Source organism: Dendrobates tinctorius, unplaced genomic scaffold (assembly GCF_039654945.1).
Source record: "Dendrobates tinctorius isolate UK_male_01 unplaced genomic scaffold, ASM3965494v1 ptg000060l, whole genome shotgun sequence".
Classification (NCBI taxonomy): Eukaryota; Metazoa; Chordata; class Amphibia; order Anura; family Dendrobatidae; genus Dendrobates; species Dendrobates tinctorius.
The window spans coordinates 44,162,696-44,188,218 of record NW_027361728.1 but is presented as its reverse complement, the minus strand read 5'-3'; the positions used below and the strand labels follow the sequence as shown (position 1 = coordinate 44,188,218).

Sequence of the window (25,523 nt, the reverse complement as noted above, 5' to 3'; positions counted from 1 at the left end):
TAATCTAGGTATATTTTTTATTTATTTTTCAATTTTTAAAATGACCAATAATATCACATCCAAAGGGACAAATACCACCGCACCATGACCAGACACCATATTACCACCACATGATAACCAATAATACCACATACAAGGAAGAAATACCACCACACCATGTCCAGACCACATATTACCACCACATAGTGACCTATAATACCACACAAAAGGAACAAATACAGCCACACCATGACCAGACCACATATTACCACCACAGTGACAGAATAATAGCACATACAAGGGACAAACACCACCGCACCATGCCCAGACAACATATTACCACCACATGGTGACTGAATACTACAATACTGATCATTAATAAAAAAAGATAATACTATCACCATACGTGCCATTATACACAGGAGCTCTGTAGTGTCGAGCTCTGTATATAGTGTCAGTGTACAGGTAATACAGTGATCACTGGTGACATTGACACTATACACTATATACAGAGTTCCTGTGTACGGTGTACAGGTAGTACAGTAATCACTGGTGACATTGCACACAGGAACTCTGTATATAGGGTATAGTGTCAGTGTACAGGTAACACACTGACTCACCAGTGACGTCTCTAGGTGAAGTCCTTCAGCTTTGCATTTCATCTTTCATCCAGCACAGACCGCCATCACATCTTCCAGCCAAGGCTCGTTTCTGCAGGAAATAACACAGTTATCTAGAGCTCCACTTGCAGAACACATTACTTAATTTTTTCCAACTTCTACACTACACCAGATGAAGAAAAAAAGGTGACATAGTGTCGCTCTGCACAGTAACAGGACCTCCCCCCATTTAAAACAGTATCCTCAAAAAAAAAAAAAAATACATCACTGCAGTAATAATATCCCTTAATTAGCCTCTATGGTAATAATATCCCTCATCCTGACCCCCGTGTGTCTCATTCCTGGCTTCAGCCATATGTTCTCTTATCCTGCCCTCATGAGTATCCATTCTGCCCCATATGATCTCCTGGTCCTGACCCATGATCCTGCCACCCCATCTGTCTACATCGTATCCATCCTGCCCCATGATCCTGCACCATGTGTCTCCCATCCTGCCCCTTATGTCTCACATCCTGCCCCCTCCTGTGTCTCACATTCTGTCTGCGCCTGTGTCTCACATTCTGCCCCCCGTGTCCATTCTGCCCCCTCCTGTGTCTCACATTCTGCCCCGTGTCCATTCTGCCACCTCCTGTGTCTCACATTCTGCCCCCTCCTGTGTCTCACATTCTGCCCCCTCCTGTGCCTCACATTCTGCCCCCTCCTGTGTCTCTCATTCTGCCCCCTCCTGTGTCTCACATTCTGCCTCCGTGTTCATTCTGCCCCCTCCTGTGTCTCACTGTCACATTCTGCCCCCTCCTGTGTCTCACTGTCACATTCTGCCCCATGTCTCACATTCTGCCCCCGGCTTGCCGCTTTCAATAAAAATTATTAAAAAAAGCCACACCTTTTCCTTACCTTGCCACGCTCCTGCGGCGAAGCTTCCTCCGGCCCGGGCCATCATACTGTGTTTTGATCACTGATTTCTATGACAGCCCTGTTAACATCATTTAACATATAAAATAATGAAATCTACAACTGTGCAAGCTTCTTCATGGACATAGACATATTAATCGTTTCTTTACTGTGAGTGAAAAAAAAAATCCCCACTTTTGAATTTGCAGTCAACTATCAATTCTAACAAGTCTCAATTTAATTTCCTTTGTCAAAAAAAAGTATTGAAAATGCTGAGTAAGTTGGAAAAATTGATGCTGATTTATTAAGTCTATTGGAAAAAATATGGAAATGTCCCATGCCAGCCAAATCAGACACCCAGCTGTAAACTGCACTATTTCAGCCTTCTTTGCACCTCATCAGAACAGAATAAGGTAGTTTGCAATTTTTTTTCTCTTGGAGCATTCAATGAAAATAAGTCTCCATATTGACATAGATCTATACAATGATATCCAGCATCCCCTCTGAACTCTACTCATGCATCTCAAGCAGAACCCTGATTTACACCGTTGAAGGACAAAAAGCCATAAACAGCACACTCTACAAATGGGTCTCTGATTTCCCTGCTATCAGCTGCTTTGCATTTTTTATTAATAAAAACTAATCTTATGCAAATTGCTTTTAAAGTGTCTCCTGCCTATTTACACAAGATGGTAACCTGCAACAACACTGTATGCTAAACATGCATTTAGCCCTATTGTCATTTTGTATGCTGAAAGAGTTTTGGAAGATTTTTGGGCAATATTTATGGACTTAAATTTTTTTAATTGCATCAAATATAAAATTTGCCTCCGTTATTCAGAATCAAAAGAAACATTCCACTAAAAAATATATAAATTATAATACATATATATATACTGTATATATATACACACACACACAAAGTATGGGGCAAGTTTTGGATGCTTTGCTGTGGAGGCTGTGCACCCGCTGATTGTAATTGTGCTGTTCTAATTTTTGCTATACACATACAAAGTTAGTTAGGTCCAGAAATATTTAGATAGTGTGACACAAGTTTGGGCATTTTAGCTGTTTACCAAAACATATTCAATGTACACTTATTTAATCAATATGGGCTTAAAGTGCAGAACCTCAGCTTTAGTTTGAGGGTATCCACATCCTTATAGGAGTAAGGCATTTTTTTCAAGGGACCAAAAGCAATTGGACAGTTATCTCAGAAGCACTTTAATGGGCTGCATGGGCTATTTCCTCATCAATCAATAATTAGTTACACAGGTTAAAGGTCTGGAGCTGATTCCAGATGTTGCTTTTGCATTTGGAAGCTGTTGCTGTGAACTCACAAAAAACGATCTAAGTAGCTCACAATGGAAATGAAACAGATCATCATTAGGTTGAAAAAAGAAGAAATCCATCAGAGAAATAGTAGAAATGTTAGTAGTGGCCAAATCAACAGTTTGGTACATTTTGAAATAAAAAAGAGCACACTGGTGAGCTTGGAAATTCAAAGAGCTTTGGGCGTCCATGGAAGACAACAGTGGTGGATTATCACAGAATCCTTTCCATGATGAAGAAAAACCCCTTTACAACATCCACCCTAGTGAAAACACCCCCCGGAAAGTAGTTGTTTCAGTATCTAAGTCTACCACAAAGAGAAGGCTTTATGAGATCAAATACAGAGGGTTCACTACAAGGTGCAATCCATTAGTCAGCCTTAAAATTAGAAAGGCCTGATTAGACTATGACAAAAAACATCTAAAGAAGTCAGCCCAGTCCTAGAAAAGTATTCTTTGGAAAGATGAAACTAGGATCAACCTATACCAGAATGGGAAGCAGAAAGTACGGAAAAGGATTGAAAATACTCATGATCCAACGCATATCACATCCTCTATAAAACATGGTGAAGGTACTACTATGTCACTAGGGTTTACTGATGGGACTGAAGACAGACGTAACTGGATGAATTCTGAAGTGTACAGGGATATACTTTCTGCTCAGATTCAACCAAATGCAACAAGGTAACATAGTAACATAGTTATTAAGGTTGAAGAAAGACTTTAAGTCCATCTAGTTCAACCCATAAGAAAAAAATTCCTTCCCGACTCCACATACGGCAATCAGACTAGCTCCCTGGATCAACGCAATATTAGGGAAACTAGTGTACATACCCTGTAATATTATGCTTTTCAAGAAAGGCATCCAGGCCCTTCTTAAATTTTAGTAGGGAATCACTCATTACAACATCATATGGCAGAGAGTTCCATAGTCTCACTGCTCTTACAGTAAAGAATCCGCGTCTGTGATTATGCTTAAACCTTCTTTCCTCCAGATGGCGAGGATGTCCCCTTATCCCTGTCACAGGTCTAAGAGTAAAAAGATCATTAGAAAGGTCTTTGTGTTGTCCCTGCATATATTTATACATTGTAATAAGATCACCCCTAAGCCTTTGATTTTCCTAACTAAATAACCCCAAGTGTAATAACCTGTCTTGGCATTGCAAACCCCCAAACCCCCCAGTTCCCTAATAACCTTGGTCGCTCTTCTCTGCACCCGCTCCAGTTCAGCTATGTCTTTCTTATACACTGGAGACCAGAAATGTACACAGTATTCTAAGTGTGGTCGCACTAGTGACTTATATAGAGGTAAAATTATGTTCTCCTCACGAGCATCTATGCCTTTTTTAATGCATCCCATTATTTTATTTGCCTTTGCAGCAGCTGCCTGACACTGGCCACTAAATGTGAATTTGTCGTCCACCCATACACCCAGGTCTTTTTCAGTGACAGTTTTGACCAGTTTTTTACAATTAAGCATATAATTATACATCTTGTTCGTTCTACCCCAGTGCATGACCTTACATTTATCCCCATTAAAGCTCATTTATCAGCCCAAGCTTCTAGTTTACATAAATCCTCCTGTATTATAAAATTGTCCTCCTCTGTATTGATTACCCTGCAGAGTTTCGTGTCATCTGCAAATATTGAAATTCTACTCTCTATGCCCCCTACAAGGTCATTAATAAATATGTTAAAAAGAAGCGGGCCCAAAACTGACCCCTGTGGTACCCCACTGCTAACCGTGACCCAGTCCAAGTGTGCTCCATTAATAACCACCCTTTGTTTCCTATCCCTGAGCCAGCTCTTAACCCACTTACACATATTTTCTCCTATCCCCATTGTTCTCATTTTATGTATCAACCTATTGTGTGGCACCGTATCAAAAGCTTTTGAAAAGTCCATGTACACCACGTCCACTGCATTCCCTTGGTCCGGTCCAGAACGTACCGCTTCATAAAAGCTTATCAGATTAGTCTGACAGGAACGGTTCCTCGTAAACCTATGTTGATATTGGGTCATGAGGTTATTCTTCTTCAGATACTCCAGTATAGTATCTCTTAGAAAACCCTCCAGGATTTTACCCACAGTTGTGGCTAAAATTACTGGCCTATAATTTCCAATTTCAGTTTTTGTCCCCTTTTTGAATATTGGCACCACATTTGCCATACGCCAGTCCTGTGGTACAGACCCTGTTATTATGGAATCTTTAAAGATTAAAAATAATGGTCTATCTATGACTGTGCTTAATTCCTGCAGTACTCGGGGGTGTATCCCATCCGGGCCCGGGGATTTGTCAATTTTAGTGATTTTTAGACGCCGCCGTACTTCCTGCTGGGTTAAGCAGGTGACATTTAATGGAGAATTTTATCCCTGATCATGTTATCCATCATGGGATTTTCTTGTGTAAATACTGTTGAAAAAAGTCATTTAGCATATTGGCTTTTTCCTCATCCCCATCCACAATTTCACCCAGAATATTTTTAAGGGGACCAACACTATGATTTTTTAGCTTCTTACTATTTATGTAGTTAAAGAATATTTTGGGATTATTTTTACGTTCTCTGGCAATGAGTCTCTCTGTCTCAATCTTTGCTATTTTGATTTGCTTTTTACAGAATTTATTTAATTTTCTGTATTTATTTAATGCCACACTACTATACTTGCTTTAATTCTCTAAATGCTTTATTTTTGTCACTTATTGCTCCCCTTACAGCTCTATTTAACCATAGTGGTCTCCTCCTATTTCTAGCATGTTTATTCCCATACGGTATATATTGTGCACAGGTCCTATTCAGGATGCTAATAAACGTCTCCCATTTTCTTTGTGTATTTTTATGTCTCAGGATATTGTCCCAGTTAATTGCACCAAGATCATCTCTCATCCGTTGGAAATTTGCTTTCCTGAAGTTTAGTGTCCTTGTTACCCCTCTACTACACATCTTATTAAAGGATACATGAAAACTTATTATTTTGTGATCACTATTACCCAAGTGACTCCCAACCCTTATATTTGATATGCAGTCTGGCTTGTTGGTTAATATTAGGTCTAGTAGTGCCCCCCCTCTTGTTGGGTCCTGAACCAGTTGTGAAAGGTAATTGTCTCTCATAATTGTCAAAAACCTATTACCTTTGCTGGAACTGCAGGTTTCGGTTCCCCAATGTATTTCAGGGTAGTTGAAGTCCCCCATAATAATGACTTCTTGAGTCGCTCACCTATTTGCTTTATGAGGATATTCTTTGTTGCTTCCATTATTTTTGGAGACTTATAACAAACCCCTATCAGTAATTTATTATTTTTTCCCCCTCCCCTTATCTCTACCCACAGGGACTCTACATTTTCTTTAGATTCATATATTATCACGCTTAGATTGGACGCTCTTTGCAGTACCATGATCCAAAACATAATGCAAGAGAGAAAGAAGAACAAGCACTCCTTCTGCAATCAACCAAATGAAAGAAGGTGGAGACTTGTGAGTTATTACAATCACCTGGTTGGGTTGTGTGTGCAGGCACAACACTGGCAATCGTGTGGGTGGTCTCCCTCCAATGGCAGCAGGTGCATCCGCATAGCCTCAGGCCATCAGGTATCAGAACTCGTATATAGCAATGGAAGAAAAATACTGCGAACTTGTTGAGCACTGCTAAAACTTACTGCAAAAGGAACCCAAGAATATTTTTTAAGACAAAGAAGTGGAATATTCTGCAGTGGCCGAGTCAATCACCAAACTCACAAACAAGCAACAACTGAAGTCAGCTGTAGTAAAGGCCTGGCAAAGTATCCCAAAGGAGGAAACTCAGTGGTTGGTTATGCCCATGATTTCCAGACATCAAGCAATCATTACCTGAAAATGATTCTCTTCAAAGAACTAAAAATGAACAGTTTATTTATTGTAAAGTTCATTTAATTTTGTCCAATTACTTTTGAGCCCCTGAAATCAGGAAGCTTTGTAGAAAATGGTTGCAATTTCTAATGGTTTCACATAATATTTTTGTCCAACACCTTTAATTAAACCTGAAAGTCACTGGCCAAAAAATTCTGGGCCTAACTGTACATACAATTTCTGAAAGTCAATAAGAAATGCATACTTAAACACAGATATATCATATGTAGGGTGTATATACCTATACAAACATAAACTGCAACGTCAGTGTGAACAGAGCTTTACCTGTAGAGTGCTTGTATATGAATTTGAGTGTGTAGACATGGGTAACTATGGACTACTTTGGTTCTAAGTGCCTGGGCTATCATTGTTCTGATTTTTTCTGTCTGAGTCACTCAGATTGTGTTGTGTGAGTAACTTAATATTAGGACTTATGACATTAACCTACTTAGTTAGTCGCCAACCGTTTTAAGTGAACGCTAGAGAAAGACAGACACAAGTGATTGTAGACAGATGCATGTTTAATACACAGTACAAGAACACATAGTTGTCAAGGGCTCAGTTCACCCTCTAGAATGAGCTACTTTTCTATTATCCTTGTGGTTCTCTTGTTTCTCTTTATCTTGCATTCTTGAAACATTCTCTCAGTTACTTGTTTTGCTTCTCGTTCACGTTGCAATATTTCTCTTGGGAAGAGGCTTCCCTCATCAAACACGGCTTTCAGGGCTACAATAGTGATAGAATCACATTTACATTATTCATGCGACTGGCAAGAGCCCAAAAAGACTTCATTAACACCAATGACTGCTAAACTGACCCAGTTTCACATTATTATCCTGTCTCTTATCACAGACAAGGTGACATTTTCATATGACCAAGGGCACAAGCAATCCAAAGTGAGGAACTTGTTTCAGTAAATACAGTGCATGCCATTAGCGGGTTTCTTCTTCCTTTTCCCCCGCACACATTTGACAGTATATTACAAATAAACTCTAATCTTCAGGATTTTGCTTTTAGTAAGACAAGAATTCTCATTAGTATGTCTTTGCCGTAAATATACAAGGTGGGTTTTCAGTTTGTTGTAATAACAAGTAGAGCTAAGTATGCCATGCCTTTGTGACATCCCCTCTCTTAAAATTAAATACAGTTTTAACCTCCAATTGCAAAGAGGCAACATATTTTTCTTCTTTCCTAGTATATTCTTACTGGAAACATGTTTCAACACCATGTTCCTCCACTTGACAACACATTGGTAAATCCACTACTCTATTGGTGTAAAATTGTGGCAATAAATGGGGCATAGAATGGATTAGATCCTTGGAAGATCCTCACAATATCTCATTTTGGTATTTCATACTATGTTGCGACATACTCATGTCGATTAAGCAGGTATTTCTTAATCCTCCATGTGTCTCCATTTTTGAATGTCCCAGATGGGCACATCAGTCATTCGGCTGGCTGGTGGAAACGATTAGGGACTTGACGGCATGTTGTGAAAAATGTCATTCACATCTCTTGAAATATTATGTGTTCAATCATCATCAGTACTATTTTTTTTAAAAGTGGATGGAGATTGTCTTTTATAGTATGGCTCCCAAAAAGAAAGTTCCCCATTAGTAATACCTTTTGGAATATACTTTACTATAGGGCCTTATAGTTATATTATCTGTATAGTATACACAATATTACTGGTATTACTTTTAGGATTAGGGTGGACCAGGGAATGTATAGGGTTAGCCATCATAGAGCGAGGGTACTGTTGTAGTCATACTAATAGGGTGTCAACCACGGTAGCTTGTAAGGAAAAATTATATATGTAAATAGGGTGAAGACAGAAAACATTGAGTCTCCCTATAATCTGTACCCTAAATAGTATTTCCAGCCTTTGAGGCTATACATTAATAAACATTATACATAGTGTCTCTTCTTATTCATTTTACGACTATTATGTGTTTATCTATGGAGACATGCAGTTTGGGGCTTTTTTAATATATAATAATAATAATGATGATGATGATGATGATGAATAGTGTTTTCAATAATTGTGGATTTACTGTCATAAGGCTAGTTTCACACTAGCGTATTTTCCATGCAGCACACGACACCGCTAAGCCCCGCCCCCTGCCAGCTCCCTGCCCGCCCCATCCGGTCATCGCCGCCTACTATCACACACGGCCGCATGCGATCTGCACACCCTATCTTTAGCATAGGGTGCGCTGGCCGTGCGCTAGTAGGATTTTAGCGTGCGCTGCGTTCTTTTGAAGGTACGCCCGTGTGCGCCGAACGCACCATGTTGCATTTTGGCACGCTCGGCGCACCTTCAAAAGTGTGCAGCACACGCTAAAATCCTACTAGCGCACGGCCAGTGCACGGTCTGCGCACCCTATGTTAAAGATAGGGTGCGCAGATCGCATGCGGCCGTGTGCGATAGTAGGTGGTGATGACCGGATGGGGAGGGCAGGGAGCCGGCAGGGGCGGGGCTTAGCGGCGCCGTGCGCTGCATGGAAAATACGCTAGTGTGAAACTAGCCTTACTTAGTTTAACTGCTTCACAACATGGCCAATTTCCAGTTTTGCATATTAATTTTTTCCTCCACTTCTTCCCAGAGCACTTTTATTTTTCTGTCCACATAGACATAGGAGGGCTTGTTTTTTTTGTGGGACGAGTTGTACTTTTGATTGACACTGTTCATTTTCCCACATAGTGTACTGGAAATGAGAAAAAAATTCTAATGAGGAGAAATTGTGGAAAAAAAACACAATTCTGACATTGTTTTTTGGGAACTGTTTTTATAGTGTACACGTTGCGGTAAAAATGACCTCGGAATATAATTCAGCTCATCAACACAATTACGGTGATACCAAACATGTCCATTTTTTTTTACTTTAGTGGTGAAATAAAAATCAGTATTTGCTTAAACAAATTTGTGGGGTTGTGTTGCCACTTTCCAAGATCCATAACATTTTAATTTAATTGATCAATGGAGCTGTGTGATGGCTAATTTTTTTGTGTGGTGAGATAAAGTTTTTATTGATTCTATTTTCTTATAGATATAATAGATATATCTTATGGATCACTTGTTACAGCACTTTTTGTCAAATTGCAGTGACCAAAAAAAAAATGTATTTTTTGCGTTCTTTGTTTATGTTGTTTACGGTTTTGGTTAATTCTTTCTATATTTTGATAGATCAGAATTTTCTGAACGCAACAATTCTGAACTTTAATTTTTTTTTATTTTATCATATTTTTTTAAAACATTTGTTTTACTTTCCACTGTTCTTAATAGTCCTCTTAAGGGACTTTAACCTGCAATCATCTGATCGCCTGTGCTACATACAATGATGTCAGAGCATCGCGTTATATAGCAGAAATCATAGTCTCCTTTGTAGCTCAACAACAGGCAGGCTTTCTAAGGAGCTCCGTAATGACAAGCACGGGGGTCTTCATCACAACCCCGGCTATCGTATCAACCCTTTGTCAACCAGTGAGCTTGTCACAGGCGCGATGATAGGCACATGGAATTACGTACTCCCATGTCGGCACATGTTAAATGCTACCGTCAGAGTTTGACAGCGACTTACAGGTTAACAAATTCTGGAGCAGGTCTTCTCCACCTGAGAGTCTTAGCGGCAGGTCCTGGCTGTGACACACAGTCATCACATGCTGAGTATGGCACGTACATGTCGGGAAGGGGTTAGTTTTTGTGACAACTCTTTATATTGCTTTACCTTAGGTCTGTAAGGCAAACATACTGAACTTTCCCTGCTCCCCTACCGGTCAGCAATATCAGATGTGATTACTACATCCCTGACCATGGTGGGGAATGTGCACCATCAAGCCTGTATGATGGACAATGCTACAAGTTTCAGGGAAAGTCCTGCTAGGCAGCATATTAGAAAGGTGGATCATAATTGAGAGTGTAAGCCAATCATAGGTGCAGATCAGCAGACAAATGAGGGGGCAAGGTTGTTATCTAATGAACATTCAAAGTGCTCTATTTAATCCCCGTTGCTCATTTTGGCATTCACAGTTATTGGATATACCACTACTCTGGGGAGTAAAAAACTAAGGATTAACTACAATGTTTCTAACCTGGCTTGGTTCCTGACCAATCTTCTGTTTAATCCCAGATTGCAGTTGTAGATTTAAACCTTAATCTGCCAAATCTCTCTCTACATCTCCCGATGCTCTCTGACCTCCTGAATTTTGAACTAATATTTCTGGATTACACTTTGAACTCCGATTTTGTCCTTTTCCCTGTCTTTTTGGTTAAAAACCGGCATACTTACACTTTCCATTCTATTTCCTCTTAGCTTTACCAGCAGTGAATATGCAGAAGGGGGCTATTTTGAGGAATATAAGGTTTACTAGCTGAAGAGCCTGGCATTGCCCGGGCATAGTAACTAACTATGGTTAGTTATATAACAAATTATAATAATTATATCTATACATATAAAGCTGTGTGTATAACCCCGCCCACTCCTAATAGCCACACTCACTATAATATCCCACATCATCCCTGTTAGGCGTCGAGTTTCCCCCACTGAACAGGGGGAATCTCAAGCCATGTCCTCTGCGGTCTCCCATTCCTCTGTGGCTACAGAGATTCCTGCTCAGCAGAAACGTTGGTCCAGGCATCTTGCCCAGGCTAATGCTAGGCGTCTGGTTGCTCCTTCAGGCTGTGCTGTAACACCATGTTTGAGTCAGCAGCAAGCACACGCTCCAGGGACTAAGTCCTGTATTCTGCCTACTGAGCATGCCCGTGGGACGACCTCTCATTGGAGGTCGGAGGTCACATGCGCAGGTCCTGTTCCTGCTCTGATTGGTCCACTACTGGGAAGGTCCCGGAAGGACACTGCTATAAAAGAGTCGCATGGCCGCTCGGCCATGCGCTAGTATAGACTCTGATGGCTAGTTGTGTGTGTGATGACGGATGTATGAGACAGGTGACTGACTCATTATGAAATCCCTACCCTCGGTTGTGTATGTGTTAGGGTTTAGGGAGATAGAGTCAGCGCCAGTAGCGGCATAAGCTATGTGCCACAGAGCATCCCGCTCTCCACAGAAGCATTAGCAACAGGTAGAGCCATTCAGCACAAGGCACCACTGTACTGCAAGAGCAGCAGTGTTCCTCGCAGCGGCACCATGCACAAGTCAAGCGCTTACCCCCCTGCTCAGGGTGGTAAGTGGTGTCCGCTGAACCAGTGCAGTGTGTACGTGGTGCAATTAAATTATTAGTTCTGGCATCGCAGTTGCGGTGTCGAATGCTAGTGGGACTAGAAGGACTCTAACCCTGTGTCCTTGGGACAGAGTCCTGTGTCTCTTGGCTAGTGTTCACCTTGCCGAGTCCTGTGAGGTTAACAGGCTCCGGCATTTACGTGAGTGGTAGTGTGGCTCTGTGAGGTAACATAGCCTGCTTCCATTCACACTGGGCCAGTGGTTACCCACCGGTGTTAGTTACTACTACTCCATATAGCGTCCGCCATTACTGAGCAGCAGTTTGTCATCTCTGCACAGTGGACCCCGGGTTGCAAACGCACCTTATTCCATCTTTATTATTTGGGGTGTTCAGCAAGCCAGAGCGACAGAAATACTACTCCTAATATCTTCCATCATCCAGAGCCACCGGACTACTGCCCCTAATATCCCACATCATCCCGTCAGCCAGAACCTCTGGACTGCTACCCCTAATATCCTACATCATCCCATCAGAGTTACCGGACTACTACCACTAATATCCCCCATCATCCCGCCAGCCAGAGCCACTAGACTACTACCACTAATATCACACATCATCCCTTCAGTCAGAGCCACCAGACTACAACCCCTAATATCCCACATCATCCAGTCAGCCAGAGCCACTGGACTACTACCACTAATATCCCACATCATCCCGTCAGAGCCACCGGACTACTACCACTAATATCCTACATCATCCCTTCAGAGCCACTGGACTACTACCCCTAATATCCCACATCATCCCGTCAGCAAGAGTCACTGGACTACTACCCCTAATATCCCACATCATCCCATCAGAGCCACTGGACTACTACCCCTAATATCCAATCATACCATCAGCCAGAGCCACCAGACTACTACCACTAATATCCCACATCACCCTGTCAGAGCCACTGGACTACTACCCCTAATATCCCACATCATCCCGTCAGAGCCACTGGACTACTACCCCTAATATCCCACATCATTCTGTCAGCAAGAGCCACTGGACTACTACCCCTAATACCCCACATCATCCCGTCAGAGCCACCGGACTACTACCACTAATATCCCATATCATCCCATCAAAGCCACCAGACTACTACCCCTAATATCCCACATCATCCCATCAGCCAGAGCCACCGGACTACTACCCCTAATATCCCACATCATCCCATCATAGCCAGTGGACTACTACCCCTAATATCCCACATCATCCCGTCAGCAAGAGCCACCGGACTACTACCCTTAATATCCCACATCATCCCGTCAGAGCCAACATTGTCTGGTTGGTGCTGTTACACCATTAAAAATGATACCTGGGTTGGAGAAATTCATGTTGTGTTTCATTTTTTAATCTGTGCTTGAAGTTTTAAGTTAATGAGGTGATCCATGCCATACAAAGATCCTGATTCTGGGCTCCCCTGCAGTCTGTGTCAGAGTGTGGTCTGTGTCGGCACTGTAATAAATTGTGATATTTCCAGTTTTACAGAAGGAGGATAACACCATAGAAATGATAAGAATAATAGGCCTCAGTTACCACAACTGTCGACAAGGAAAACTGTTGCTCATAGCAACCAATCACAGCTCAGCTTCTTTTAAACAGCTCTGGTGAAATGAAAGATGCTTAGTGATTTTGTGGGGCTATGTGGAGTGGGCGTGGCTGATACACACACACACACTGATTTTTATATATATATATATACTATATATATATATATACACACTATATATATATATATATTATATATATATATATATATATATAACATATTCTGGTTTGCTTCACACTAGTTTCCGTACTTCTTGTTTCCATATGTGCCGATTTATGGTTTTGCTGCCATCAGTCTGAATCTACAATGTCCACATTCCAATAAGAACAAGGAAAACCAATGCATGACTAGGTGTGTCCAAACAATTTACTGGCAATGTAATTATAATGGATTATGGTCATGTTCTGATTACTTACTCTCAGTGAAGGTGGGGGATTGTACAATATTAGTAGTTTTTTCTTCTACCTTCTCTCCAAAGTATTTGTCAGGATTTACGAAAAAATCAGGTTTGCTCATTTCAGCAGTTTCCCGCAGAGAACTGATGTTTAACAAGCTGAACGTACCTGCCATGAGTCACATAGAATAGTCATTAAACTTAGTTTGTACAGTTTTTCCAAGCTTCATATTAATCACTACTGCAATTGTTCAATCTAAAATATAGCACAACCACATGAAAGATGTGCTTTCAAATAAGGCCGGTTTCACATTAGCGCTTTTTAAGCGCACGCACGGCCGGGGGTAGCTCCGCCCCCGAGCCGGCTCTCTGCCCGGCGTGCCCGCCCCTTGCTTATAGCGCCGCCTCCTAGCGGACAGCGGCGCCTGCGATCGGCGCACCCTATCTTTAGCATAGGGTGCGCAGATCGTGCGCAGGCCGTGCGCTAGTTGCGCTTTGACCTGCGCTGCGCACTTTTGACGGTGCGCCGTGCGCGCCAAAATCGAACTTTTCGGATTTTGGCGGTCACGGCGCACCGTCAGAAGTGCGCAGCGCAGGTCAAAGCGCAACTAGCGCACGGCCTGCGCACGATCTGCGCACCCTATGCTAAAGATAGGGTGCGCCGATCGCAGGCGCCGCTGTCCGCTAGGAGGCGGCGCTATAAGCAAGGGGCGGGCACGCCGGGCAGAGAGCCGGCTCGGGGGCGGAGCTACCCCCGGCCGTGCGTGCGCTTAAAAACCGCTAATGTGAAACCGGCCTTATTCTACTCAAATGAAATTATGAATTCTTACAGGTAAAGTTACAATTGAAAATGTAGAAAACACAAAGAATATTTCTTGTTTTACAAAAATCTGTAGTACAACTATAGGGGTGTGAGGAAGACTCCTCAGATTCAGGCCTTAGCATTTGTGGGGACTTTATGCCGCCCTGCCACATAAGACCTGTGGTGTCATGCAGATATTTGGTGACATACTGTTGTTTTATGAACTGTAGCTCCATGTAGAGGAAAGAGAAGAACCTATTCTGAAGATTTAAAAAAATGAATGCAAACTACAAACAAAATGGCCTGGACATCTTTAGTATTTGATTAATATTCAAGCACAAATATGCTGTGGCCAATATACATCATATATACATACACTTTGAGTCATATATATATATATATATATATATATACAGTAGGCGCCATCTATGCATACAGTGTGCATCATATTTACATACAGTGTGTGTCATATATGCATAGTGTGCATCATGTATACATACTGTGCATCATATATGCATAAACTGTGTCATGTATACAGTGTGCGTCATATGCATATAGTGTGCGACAGTATGTGTCAGAAATGCATACAATGTTCATTAGCGCACTGCAATTAATGCACACATCAATTCCTCTATTGCTATACACATACAAAAATCTGAGGCACTTCGTTTACAATTTTTGATCAAAAAGTGTAAAAGCCTTCCAACCATGACAAGGTGACCTTAATTCGGATAGTCCTTAATTCTAGTAACTCACTTCTCCATGTGCTCAGAAAGACCTCAAATTAAATGGAAAAGAGATAGGAACCAGACTTAGCTCGTGATAAAAACCTTTCTCGAAAAGAATGATGGATAAGGGGGCACAAATTGGGAAGTTTGCATAATCATGCCTGAGGTCATTTTTTGATGATTTGCGCAAATTGAATTGCAAATTGTTTGAATTCACCAGGATCTGGAAATTGTATAAAATTCAACTTAAATTCGATTGTTCATTTCTAGTCTTTACCCCACTGACACCCTTATTTTATTGAATTTTCATATTTGCAATTCCACCATACCCCTACAGGTCAAAATTTATAAAATTTGCCATCAATTGCACCATATCTTTACAGTACTTTCCAGTGTAATATAAGAGCTTGAGACCAATGTGTCAAAGGTAGCAAGTCAGTAATGATTTTTTTGTGCACACTGACTTTTTTTTGCATGTTAACTGGTACACTTCCCAATGTTAGAAAAGAGTGGGAGACCAGTGCATGAAATGCTGCACGCTAACATAGAATTTTTGAATTGTGACTTTTTATGTATGTTAAAAATGGTTGAAGGATAAATGTATATTACTTTTATAAAACAGCTCGGATCTCTATAGAATCTGCAACTTTTTAGGACTTTTAAACAGCAATCCAATAATAAATATGCAGAATAATAAATGCCGAGAAGCAGGTTATCCGCATCAATGTGCCACTCAACCAACCAACCCAACAGCGGGGTCACAAACGCTACAGGCTTATGTGCCCAGACACACGGCCATCGTCCTTGTATCTCACACATTGCTCCCCTGCTTAAGATTTTGTTATGCTTCAATAAATCATGGATTTTATAGGACGGTGAGTGCCATCCCATTCATTCTTTGCATCCAAGAAGTATTTGCATAATTAGCATAAAAACACAGTGTCTGCAAATTGAGATTCTGGCTTGGCTTTTATCCTAAGTCATGTAACAAGGCTCTTTAAAGGGTGGACATTGACTTTTAGGATTGCTACTTCCAATAGGTGGCACTAGAGTTCTAGTCCTCTTCCTCTCTGAAGAGACAATTTGCATGATTAGCATATTTCCCAGAGGAGCATTGTGGCTTTAGGTCTCCTCACCTCGACATGCTTAGCATGTCATTCTCAGCAAGGAGAAATTATACTTCTTCGATATTGGTCAGACACATCTCTCACAGCCAAACCAGATCTCACACTTTGCACTGACGAGGGGCAGTACCCCGAAACACAGTGTCTGCAAATTGAGATTCTGGCTTGGCTTTTATCCTAAGTCATGTAACAAGGCTCGTTAAAGGGTTAACATTGACTTTTAGGATTGCTACTTCCAATAGGTGGCACTAGACTTCTAGTCCTCTACCTCTCTGAAGAGACATTTGCATAATTAATTCATTCTTTGTGCATAGAATGCCAAATGCCCCATCTGAGTCTGCAGGTGAATGTAAATCTGATCTCCTTCAAGTATGTATTGTCCTTTAGGACCCTATGGAATATATAGATGCATAACTCTATCAGGACTCCCTAAGGGTCTGTTTGTAGTAGGTGACCAGTAGCACTGAATGACCACCAGTATGCTGATCACCGGTTGTTTGCAGGCCAAGCTGGCTTAAGATGAGCACTGAATGATCTGTAATAGATTGTTCAATAGACATAGGCTGCCATTGCTCTTGGTAGTGCAAGTCCTGTTTACACAAGACCATGCACCGCCAAGAATGATGACCTTTTGTGCAAAGGTCATTTGACCCAATGAATGAGAGTTTTACCTGTTCATCAAGAGATTGGAAGCCTATTTAGACAAAAAGGATTATCATGAAACAAGTGTGCCTAGGAAAGCTTGCTCACAACAATCGTGCAGGGTAAATGCCCTTTAACTCCATAACATTTAAGATGCACACTTTTAGCATATACTCTTAAATCCAAATAGTTGTGTAACATCTAAAAAGAATTTTGCATCTTTAAATAGGCCATCTATATATAGTCAGTGGGGGTCCAACTATCGACTTGGCACAAAAACAGAAAGAAATGGAGCATCACCCAGTCCTTAGTGATTAATTTCTTTAATCCATGATTAGGATAACGTCAACATCATAATAAAGTGCGGTGTGCAGGTGGCAGGGGAGTGAGCAGGTAAGAAAGCCTGACGGACTATGGCAGTTTCACGCTTCTACGGGTCCAACTATTGACTTCCCCGCCAGTGAGCTGTTCGAAGGGGCTGCAGTTTTCAGAAAACACTGCAGATTCTTCTACTGGGTTCATCTGCAGACCGTCTACATAGTAGCAGCAGTGATGGGAAATACTGACTATCATTTGCCCATCATATGCTCTAGTGCTCTAGTTCTATCCCCTATACTTCTGTCATTTGACAATCTTTAAATGTTGCACCTTTGGAGATCAATAAGCCATACTCCATTACACTTCGTTTGAAAAGAAAAATTAAAGGATAATTAAGCTGTCATAATCAGATTACCAGCTGTGTATGTGTGTGTAATGATGCATCGTAATGACTATAAATGAAAATAGTAATCAGAAGAAACCCCGGGATGCTATATGTAATAGAAGGTTCATGGTGTCCTGGCAGCTAAACCAAAGCATTGTGGACCTCCTACTACCTTCAACATCATAACACTTTTTCTGATTAGCAGGCCCTTGTAATGCATTATGATGCACATTTTGCATCATAATGATTACAAATGGGATTATTACTCAGAAGAGGCCCCGGGATGCTATAGGTAGTAGGAGCTTCACAGTTCTCTGGTCCTGGACTAAAGACATGGCCACTGAAATAGGGTGGCGAGAATCTTGTTGCTCATGTCTATCGCTGAATAATCAACAGTGCTAAATATTTTATTTTATTACCTTGTATAAAGTTGTCAGAATAACAAACTAAATCGTTGGGTTTAGAATATTGCAATCCTACTTTCTCATATGATTTACAGTTGAATACTGATGGCAGTCACATTAATATTCATAAAGTGTGTCACCTTCATATTTTGGCTTGTAATCACAGTACTATATTTGTAAGCAATGTTTTACATCATGCTTCAAGATACCTTGCAAGTTTAATGAACAGTTTCCATTGTCACAAATCAAAAAACTTTCTTAGAGTAACATTGTGACTGGTGATATATTATTTATGATTATGATGCTGTAGTAAAACGATCATATCATAAATTTCATATGGATCAACCACAACAAATATGTCAGTGCACTTACCAATTGCATTTTGGACTGAATCCCCAATGAAGTTTGAATGTAACTTTTCTTTTAACCCATTTCTTCTGTAGTTTTTCCCTAAGATTGTGTTTTCCCATGGACTATTCCTAAATAAATAAATAAAAAAAAAACGAATAGTTAATACAAAATGCGTTCATTTATGTTGGTACAATGCCAAAAGAAACAACTGGGATTTAAGCCAAATTGTGATTGTTTTGTCTTATTTCTGATTGCAAAATTTTATAAAATTTAATAAAAATTACAGTTACTAAAGGAAAACTCATATGAATAAAATTCCATTTCCTTGCATTGGGGGATAGAATAATACCAATGTGAATAATACCAATGTAAGAGTGTGAACTAGGGCATATGTTATGTTGTGCCTCCCATCCTATTGTGTGTCAGTTCCAGGAAAAAAATGTAGAACGTCTTTAAAATAATAAAACTTAAAAAGAAGATAAGGGCTGAACAACATGGGAATATTACAACTCCCAAAAATCACCAGTAAGTATAAGCCACTGAGTTGTTTTCCTTTGTCAAGTAGCTAAAAGATCTACAGTACATGAAGTCAATATTTGGTTGCTAAAGTTTATCTGTTTTTTTTTAACTTGTAAACATATAATTTTGCTGCTACTACAACCCTCATAACAGTAAATCACTTAGAGACTGATTATTCCTTTGATTTTTTTTTAAGTGACTTGTTTTTTTTATTGTCGTGTTGGCTGTTGGTTTTTACACCTAATTCTCAAAAGTGGTGCATATAGGTTAATGATTTTTTGCACAAAATTAAAATGCTCTTTTTGTCTTTAACTCTTTTCAGTCCGTTTTTGAGCAAAATGTCACACTAAACTTTAAAGTGTTACATATTAGTCTACAGATGGAAAAAGTAAAAATTACATAGATTTTATACTCCACTACTACTACTGTGACAGGGAAGCTACAACAACTCAGCTTGGTGGTGGCAGACTTGCGCTCAGTTGCTTTGCATCACCCATTGACTCGAGGCTTAGGTCCCGCTTCTCCCGAGCAACCCCTGGTGGAGCCCAAGATCACTTTACCAAATAGGTTCTCTGGGGTTCATGTTAAGTTTGTGGTTTTCAAGGAAACCTGCAAACTTTCTTTTAGGTTACATCCTCAATCCTAGGGTACAGGAGGATCGGGTGAGGATCATCAACTCCATGGTGACCCTCAAGCCTGAGCCTTTTTGTCTCGTCTCATTCTCAGTGACTTCAGTCAGTCGAGGAATTTTTTCAGGCTCTGGGTCTTATCTATGATGACCATGACCATGCCTCTCTGGCTAAGTCTAAACTACGTCAGCTTCAGCAGGAAGACCGGCCAGCAAAGGAGTATTGTTCGATTGGTGGTCTACAGACACTTGGTGGAATGACCCTGTGATCTGTAGTCAGTTTTTTGAGGTGCTTTATGTGAGGATGAAGGATGTCTTTGCTCTGTATGAGACCCTGGAGGCAACCATGTCTCTAATTGTCAATATAGACCCTTGTCTCAGAGAGAGACTAAAGGCGATACCTTATTTTGGGGTTCATGTGTCTAATGAACCTAGGCCTGTGTCCACTGAGGAACCCATGCAATCGGCAGGGACAACTCGTTGCAGCGGTCATCCAATGGTTCAGCACACAAGAGGAGTGTTTTTTTGTCTGGGGGATGGGTCATTTTGTGATTATCTGCCCATCCATATGTAAATGCGAACAGCCGCCGGAAAACTAACAGGACCAGCTTGCGTGAAGGTTAGCAACCTGGGTGTACATATTTCCTCCATTGGTAGGTTGCAATTCTTTCCATCCGCTTAAATCATTTTGGGAGGAAGAAAGGTGTCTAGTTCTGCCTTTTTGGACAGTGGGTGGGGTTTAATCTGGTTGACGCTCTATTTGTCCACACCCAGGGCCTTATTCCCCATGAATTGTCAAGAACTATTCCAATAATCGCAATAGATTCTGCACCCTTGAGTCAGGAACATTTCACCCAGATCGTTCAGGATATCCATCTTCAGGAAGGGGCCATGTACACTGAATCCATCAAATGTTGTGTGTTAGAGGGCTTGCCCTTTCCAGTGGTTCTTGGCCTACCTTGGCTGACATTACACACTCCTGTGGACTGGAAGGCATGGGAGGTAATGAGGTGGAGCACTTACTGTTAAAATAACTGCATGAGCACTTATTTATCCAAAGCAACTACCAGGACTCTACCGGAGTATTTGTCTTATTACGAGGATGTGGTTTTGGAACAAGGGTGTCAAGAACTAACACCTCATCGCCCTTATTATTGCACAATTAAATTATTTGCTGGGGCAAAGTTGTCTAAGAGCAGGTTGTATAATATTTTAGGTCCTGAGAGGCAGGCCATGAAAGAGTATATCACAGAGAGTCTTGCTAAGAGACATATCAAACCCTTCTCATTTCTGGTGGCAGATGGATTTTTCTTTCTTTTTTTTTTTTTTAAGAAGAAACATGGGGGGCTGCACCCCTGCTTGGATTTCCATAAACTAAATTGGATTACTGTTTGGGATCCATACCCTCCCCCTATTCAGGATCCCAACCTGGCTTCTCCAAGTCGGATCCATGTGGGTCTGGTGACCGGAGGGTCCCAACCTGGTTTCCACAGAAAAGAGGAGAGGCGGGATGAGCTTAACTCTCATTGTTTGAGTTTTTAATCAATCTGCATAGTTCATCCTTCTCCGTTTTGCAGGTCAACAAACTAACTGGTCTGGTACATTGTGTAATCAGCATATTGTTCAATGATCCTGTGTCCCTGTCTTGCAAGGATAGCGGACAATAAGTTGCAACAAACATCAACTCAAAAGTCAACATAAAGGTAATAGTCTATGTGTCTGGGCCTACTGAATTTATGTCTGGCGTAATTAAGAAGAAATGCCATGTTGTCATACTGTGGTTATCCTCAAAGAATATTAAATTAAAGGTTTCTTCTTGGAAACTAGGACCCTGGTTCATTAGTTCCTATAAGATTGTTGCTGTCGTCAATCCAGTGGCATTTCGCCTTGCTTCACTATCTACTTTTAAGATCCATAATGTATTTCACCATTTTCTTCTCAAAAAATATGTAGTCTCCTCAGTACCGTCCCTATCACTATCTTTCCCTGTCAGGGTTATTGGAAGTCTGGAATTCCAGATGGCTAAAATTCCTGCTTTAGTAGTTTAAATGCTTTCTTTTTACTGTTAATTGCCCCTCTTACTTTTTTGTTTAGCCACATTGGGTTTTTCCTATTTCTTGTCCTTTTATTTCCACAAGGTATAAACCGCTTACAGTGCCTATTAAGGATGTTCTTAAACATTTCCCATTTATTTTCTGTATTTTTACTTCTGAGGACATTGTCCCAGTCAACCAGATTAAGGGCATCTCTAAGCTGGTCAAACTTTGCCTTCCTAAAGTTCAGTGTTTTTGTGGCGCCCTGACATGTCCCCCTAGCGAAAGACAAGTGAAACTGTACAATATTGTGGTCGCTATTTCCTAGATGCCCAACAACCTGCAGATTTGTTATTCTGTCAGGTCTGTTAGAGACTCTATAGCGACGGGGTCTGTTCCACAGGACTGGCACATAGCAAATGTGGTACCAATATTCAAAAAGGGCTCTAAAAGTGAACCTGGAAATTATAGGCCAGTAAGTCTAACCTTTATTGTTGGTAAAATATTTGAAGGGTTTCTGAGGGATGTTATTCTGGATTATCTCAATGAGAATAACTGTTTAACGCCATATCAGCATGGGTTTATGAGGAATCGCTCCTGTCAAACCAATCTAATTAGTTTTTATGAAGAGGTAAGCTATAAACTGGACCAAGGTGAGTCATTGGATGTGGTATATCTTGATTTTACCAAAGCGTTTGATACCGTGCCACACAAGAGGTTGGTACACAAAATGAGAATGCTGGGTCTGGGGGAAAATGTGTGTAAATGGGTAAGTAACTGGCTTAGTGATAGAAAGCAGAGGGTGGTTATAAATGGTATATTCTCTAACTGGGTCGCTGTGACCAGTGGGGTACCGCAGGGGTCAGTGTTGGGACCTATTCTCTTCAACATATTTATTAACGATCTGGTAGAAGGTTTGCACATTAAAATATCGATCATAGAATCATAGAATCGTAGAGTTGGAAGGGACCTCCTGGGCCATCTGGTCCAACCCCCTGCTCAAAGCAGGATTCGCTAAATCATCCCAGTCAGATGTCTGTCCAGCCTCTGTTTGAAGACTTCCTTTGAAGGAGAACTCACCACTTCTCGTGGCAGCTTGTTCCACTCATTGATCACTCTAACTGTCAAAAAGTTTTTTCTAATATCTAATCTGTGTCTCCTCCCATTCAGTTTCATCCCATTGCTTCTAGTCTTTCCTTGTGCAAATGAGAATAAAGTTGATCCTTCTACAATGTGACAGCCCTTTAGATATTTGTAGACAGCTATTAAGTCTCCTCTCAGCCTTCTCTTTTGCAAACTAAACATTCCCAAATCCTGCAACCTTTCCTCATAAGACAGAGTTTGCAGACCGGTCACCATTCTGGTCGCTCTTTTCTGAACTTGCTCCAGTTTGTTGATGTCTTTTTTAAAATGTGGTGCCCAAAACTGGACACAATATTCCAGATGAGGTCTGACCAAAGAGGAGTAGAGGGAAATAATGACTTCACGTGATCTAGACTGTATGCTTCTGTTAATACATCCTAGAATTGCATTTGCCTTTTTTGCTGCTGCATCACACTGTTGACTCATATTCAGTCTGTGATCTATTAGTATACCCAAGTTTTTTTCACATGTGCTGTTACTTAGCCCTATTCTTCCCATTCTGTATATGCTTTTTTCATTTTTATTGCCCAGATGTAGTACTTTGCATTTTTCCCTGTTAAAAACCATTCTGTTAGTTGCTGCCCACTTCTCCAGTTTATTTATATCTTTTTGAATCCTCTCTCTCTCTTCTCTAGTATTAGCTATCCCTCCTAGCTTTGTGTCATCAGCAAATTTAATCAGTTTACCCTCAATTCCTTCATCTAAATCATTGATAAAGATGTTGAAAAATACAGGGCCCAGGACAGAGCCCTGTTGTACCCCACTTGAGACATTCTTCCAACTGGATGTGCAGCCATTTACGACCACTCTTTGGGTCCGATCACTAAGCCAGTTATGAATCCACCTAACAGTTGCCTTGTCCATTCCATACTTAGTCATTTTTTCAATAAGGATTGTATGAGATACTTTGTCAAATGCTTTGCTGAAGTCAAGATATACTACATCTACAGCATTTCCTTGATCCACCCAATCAGTGATTTCATCATAGAAGGAAATTAAGTTAGTCTGACATGACTTATTAGTTACAAACCCATGCTGACTCTGTTTAATCACTTCATTCTTATCCAGGTACTGACATACATGTTGTTTAATAATTTGTTCAAAGATCTTTCCTGGTATAGAAGTGAGACTCACCGGCCTATAGTTGCCTGGGTCCACCTTCTTCCCCTTTTTGAAGATAGGAACAACATTTGCTCTTCTCCAGTCTTCTGGGACTTCTCCTGTTCTGCTCCAGCCTACCAATACATGGAGGGGGCGATTGCCTGGTATGTTGATGCACAAAAACAACTTGTATGCGGCGCTGTTCACACTAAGGCCATGCACAGCGTCCAGGCCAGCCTAGTACCAACACCCTTCTATTAGTTCAGGCGGGCTGCCCAGCGCTAACAAATGCATGCCGTGTGGAAAACAGACACCACAGTTTACAAGACCAAATGAGCCCAACTGCACCCTGAATAAAAAGTGCAAAAAACACATTTTAAAAAAATATATATAAATATATCTTTCATAAAAAATGTGGAGTATTGGTTAATATTTTGGCCAAAATATGTGAGCCCGTAACCTACGTCAAAGATCTCCACGCTTACGGGTACCTAACACTAAATAATAATAATAATACAGCACAGTACAAAAAGAGGACTTGAAAAACCTTGTTGTTCTATTGCTGTTCTCATTATTGGAGGTTTTTCAAGTCCTCTTTTTGTACTGTGCTGTATTATTATTATTATTTAGTGTTAGGTACCCGTAAGCGTGGAGATCTTTGACGTAGGTTACGGGCTCACGTATTTTGGCCAAAATATTAACCAATACTCCACATTTTTTATGAAAGATATATTTATATATATTTTTTTAAAATGTGTTTTTTGCACTTTTTATTCAGGGTGCAGTTGGGCTCATTTGGTCTTGTAAACTGTGGTGTCTGTTTTCCACACGGCATGCATTTGTTAGCATGGATTCTTCTGTTCCCTTAATAGGACAATGAAGAACAGTTGAAGTTACATTTCCTTTCTGAGAGAAAACAGATGCAAAATAGGAATTTAAAAGTTCGGCCTTCTCAACATCCTGTCTTACCATTTCATCATTTTCATCCTGTAAAAATCCTATAGCATCTTTGACTTTTCTTTTACTTTTGACATATCCCCAAAATCCTTTATTATTGCTTTTGACATCTCTTGCAAGCCTCAATTCATTGTCAGCTTTAGATAATCTGATTTGTGCCCTGCAGGTTCTGCAGACAGCATTATATTCTTCTTTAGAAATGCCTCCCTCTTTCCATTTTATAAACATTTTTTTCTTCCTTTTTAGCATGTGCTTAAGTTCTGTGTTCATCCATCCTGGTTTCCTTAAATGCTTCCTATTTTCCCTCTTTTCGGAATTGTTAACAATTGTGCTTTGAGAATTTCATTTTTCAAGATTTCCCATCCTTCCTGGACATTTTTGTCTTTAAGGATATCCAGCCATTGGATCCCTCCAATTCTCTTTCTGAATCCCTTAAAATCTGCCTTTCTGAAATCTAATCTTGATGTCTGAGTCTTCACAGGTCTTCCTCCTCTAGTTATCCAAAATTCTAAAATAGCA

At 40.7% G+C, this 25,523-nt stretch overlaps 1 protein-coding gene across 2 annotated transcripts in view; it reads right to left on the bottom strand.

The window, feature by feature from the left end:
• Positions 1-7,208: 7,208 nt before the first annotated feature.
• WDR49 (WD repeat domain 49) overlaps positions 7,209-25,523 on the bottom strand; it is a 257,162-nt gene continuing 238,847 nt past the window's right edge. Inside the window, exons 16-18 of one of the 2 annotated variants that reach the window (XM_073578935.1) lie at positions 18,645-18,751; positions 13,892-14,038; positions 7,209-7,431 (exon numbers count right to left, since the gene is read on the bottom strand). In XM_073578935.1, coding sequence (XP_073435036.1) covers positions 7,286-7,431; positions 13,892-14,038; positions 18,645-18,751 — 400 coding nt within the window. In that variant the 3' untranslated portion in view covers positions 7,209-7,285. Of the gene's footprint in view, positions 7,432-13,226; positions 13,382-13,891; positions 14,039-18,644; positions 18,752-25,523 lie in introns of those variants that run through there. The other variant, XM_073578936.1, reaches the window with a different exon arrangement.